The 3,523-nt window shown below is 37.6% G+C and overlaps 1 protein-coding gene across 1 annotated transcript in view; it reads right to left on the bottom strand.

Annotated features, from left to right (window-relative positions):
* Positions 1-373: 373 nt before the first annotated feature.
* Positions 374-3,523, bottom strand: part of Ppil4 (peptidylprolyl isomerase like 4) — a 42,012-nt gene continuing 38,862 nt past the window's right edge. Inside the window, exon 13 of the mRNA XM_004645477.2 lies at positions 374-637. Coding sequence (XP_004645534.1) covers positions 392-637 — 246 coding nt within the window. The 3' untranslated portion in view covers positions 374-391. The remainder of the gene's footprint in view (positions 638-3,523) is intronic.

The following is a 3,523-nucleotide window of genomic DNA, read 5'->3' as shown; positions in this document are numbered from 1 at the left end:
AGGGCGCATTTGGGACTCCTGGAATCTAGGAAGTGTTCTTATTTCTTGAGCTGGTTGATAAGTACAGAGACGCTCATATTAATTATTCTTTAAACCTTATATATACATATCTATGCATTCTTGCTATATGAAACACTTTATTTAAAAAAGACTCAAAATGTGAAATGCACTAAAAATGAATACTCCCTAAATGTATAATAGTGTAAACAAAGTATGCACAGAAAATGTTCAATTCTTGTTCATTCAGTGCCCTATTTTATCAGTCTTAATCTAAAAGGGCCAAAATCCTAGTTAAAAAAAAATAATAATAACAAGTAGAGTCTTTAACTTCTCTGACACAAAGTCTAAACACCTGCTTTGCTGGTCCAACTATTCATTCCTAATTCATATTTTATCTATACTTCGATTTGTCTTTGGATTTCTTTGGACTTCTGCTTCGGTCTCTCTTTTTGCTTCTTTCTTTTTCATAAGCATCTGTTTGGTGTCTGGATTTGTGACTATTACTATAGTGCCCATCTCTTTCTCGAGATCGACTACGACTTCGGTTTTGAGGTCGGTCTCTCTTCTCACTCTTTTGTTTCTCCCAAGAGCTTTCATTTTCTTCATAGTGACCAAACCCCATTTCCCTGTAGATATCCTGTCAAAGAAATATAGGGAGAATTCAGAGTCAAAAATCTGTAAAATAAATACTCTGTTGGCACTGTCAAATAAAACCTAGAAAAATCCACCATTAGCAAGCTGTTCTAACAGCTCAAATTTGAATAAAACCATTAATGTCAAGAATCTCATTATTAAAAAGTGAATAATTCAAAAGATTTAACCATTTTTCTCATCAATATGCTTTGCACCATTATTTTAGATGAACTGAGGGATCATTACCACAAAGAACTGAAACAGCCCAAGCAATATTAGAACAAGTCTATAATGTTGTATCAACCATTCTCATTATGTACAATCCCCTTTCCACTTCCCCTTACTCTACTCCCCCCAAAATGTGATCCCATATTGATTTATAATAAAACTGCTGAAATTACCATAGCAATCCTTAAAGACTTCATTTAAATATCACAGGAGGCAGAGGTCTTAGTCTAAGAAGAAAAAGTAGTTTCTGCATAATTTGATATAGGCAAATTCATTTTAAAGAAATGCTTGAGGGCTGGTGAGATGGCTCAGTGGTCTAAAGCACCTACTTAGAACAAGCTTAGCAAAGCACAGGGACCACGGTTCAATCCCCCAGCACCACATGCCAGCCAGCCCCGCCCCTGTTGGGCTGAGCTGGCCACACACACACACACACACACACACACACACACACAAATAAATAAATAAAAAAAAATTAAAAAAAAAAAAAAAAAGAAAGAAATGCTTGATGCCAGGGATTGACCCGACATTGTGGGGGTGCTAGCAAGCTTGCTTTCTACAGCTGACCTATACTCTAAGCCCAGATTAATTTTTCAAACGAATGAATCGGTGTCGCCTTCATCCCAGTCTCCCAGAACTGGGGATTGAACATAGACCCTTAGGCTTGCCAGGGAAGCGCTTATTCTACTGAGCTATCTTCCTGGCTCAGCCCAGATTAATTTTTAAAGAGTTTTATTTTATAACTGCTTCTCTCAATCTTCAAATATATTTTGCATGTGTAGACTAGCCTTATGTTTTTGTTACTATCTACATATTTAGTAAAACTATCAGTTGAGAAATATTGGAATAACCTATTGCCCCAGACAACACAATGATTTTATTTTATTCTATTCTAAGTAATTAAATAGTAATCATTTTCTCACAGAAGAAGGCTAGTTAACAATTCTATTTGTTGGTGTCCTACTCTTAATTAAAACAAGTATCTCAGTGAATGACTGAAATCTAAAGTAACCAGAGCTAATCCTCTTTCAAGACAGTCTAAAATTCAACTTTACAAAATTGCTGAAAGGAAAGGCAAAAGGACTGTACTCTCAAATCCCTCTACTCTCTCACAACAGACATTATTCTAGTAGGCATTAAGTGTCAAAGAGTGTAAATAGAGTGATATATACTCATAATTAAGGACCTTTTATATAATTTTATTCTATAAAATCCTCAAGACACACAAATAGGCATGTAAGCACTATGAATGTTTAAAATAAGAGATAAAAAGCTATAGGGTCAGGGACAACACAGTGGTGCTGTACATACTTGCCTAGCACACGTGAGGCCCTGGATATGATTCCCTAGCACCAAAGGAGAAAAGAAGTTATGAAATAGTTAGCTGAAAATCTGAGGAAGCTAAAAATTTGAAAGGGACTAAAATTTTCAAGCCACTTCTACTTGGATTAGTTTCCAAAGCCAAACAAGCTTTGACATCTGGCAGATCTGGATTTGAATGGCCTTAGCCATTTAGGAGATAACTGAAAAGTACTCTTGAAGTTACATTTATTAGTTTCAAGAAGTTAGAATTTGAGGTAAGCGTTAAAAGGGGAGTGGGTTTGAGTTTGAACCAGCTACCAAAAGGCTGAAGAAAGTATAAATGGGAGCTGGAAAGCAAGGTGAATTAGCACTCTGTGTTCCTAGGAGAAAGCTCAGGTGGCTGGATGAAGTCATAGCAAACCAGCCCCTCATCCCGTGCCTGTGCAGCGCTAAGCACTTGAGGAGTACAGAATTACCTTCAAACTAGAGGCAAAAAGAGTGATATTCATGAGATCTACACAGGTTGTACATGATCATTTAACTAATCAGTAATTTGATGTAAAGCTGGAAAGCTAAGGATGGTAAAGAACAAAGGAAAAGGAAACACACTGACTGAATTCAAATAAATGAAGTTTTAGGTCCCACTTACATAAAGGCCCAAAAGCTCATTGGATCACCATCATCATGTCTAACATGAAGAAAATCAGTAAGGTGAGCATTAAGTCTCTTCTACTACAGACTTCAAGAAGTTCTATTGTTTTACACCGTTAAGGCATGACATAAGATGGTCAGAAAGGGAAACGAAGCACACACACAGGCCAATTGAACACACCTGACATAACAGCAGCCAGGGATATAGCTCACGGGCACAGCACCTGTCTGGTAAGCGCAAGATCCTCAGTTTGATTCCCAGTACAAAAAAAAGAAAAAACCCACAGCAAGTGACTTGATATAGTCAAAAATATGCCTAGTCAGACTAAAAACTAGCCTTGCTCAGATCTCTGGGATTAAATCAAATTTTCAATCACATTTAAATCACTAAAATAGGGCCGGCCAGATAGTTCAGTGGATTAAAGTGCCTATTTAGGCAGCTTAGGCAAGACACAGGGACAGGGGTTTGATTCCCACCATGTGGTGCCAACCCCACCATCCTCCTACCCCCAGGTAGCTTGGGACTGAGATTGGGCGTGGTGGCATGCGCCTGTAATCCTAGTGCTTGGGAGGCTGAAAACAGGAGGATCACTATGAGTCCAATCTGTGTAGTGAGACGCTACAGACCCTATACTAAATACCTAAATAAATCATTAAAATAATAAATTCTTTAACTCACAACAAAAATAGAGTTACAAGTTACAAGGAT

This window comes from Octodon degus, unplaced genomic scaffold (assembly GCF_000260255.1).
Source record: "Octodon degus isolate 3935 unplaced genomic scaffold, OctDeg1.0 scaffold00229, whole genome shotgun sequence".
Lineage (NCBI taxonomy): Eukaryota > Metazoa > Chordata > Mammalia > Rodentia > Octodontidae > Octodon > Octodon degus.
The sequence above is the reverse complement of the archived record's forward strand: the minus strand, read 5'-3'. Positions and strand labels throughout refer to the sequence as shown.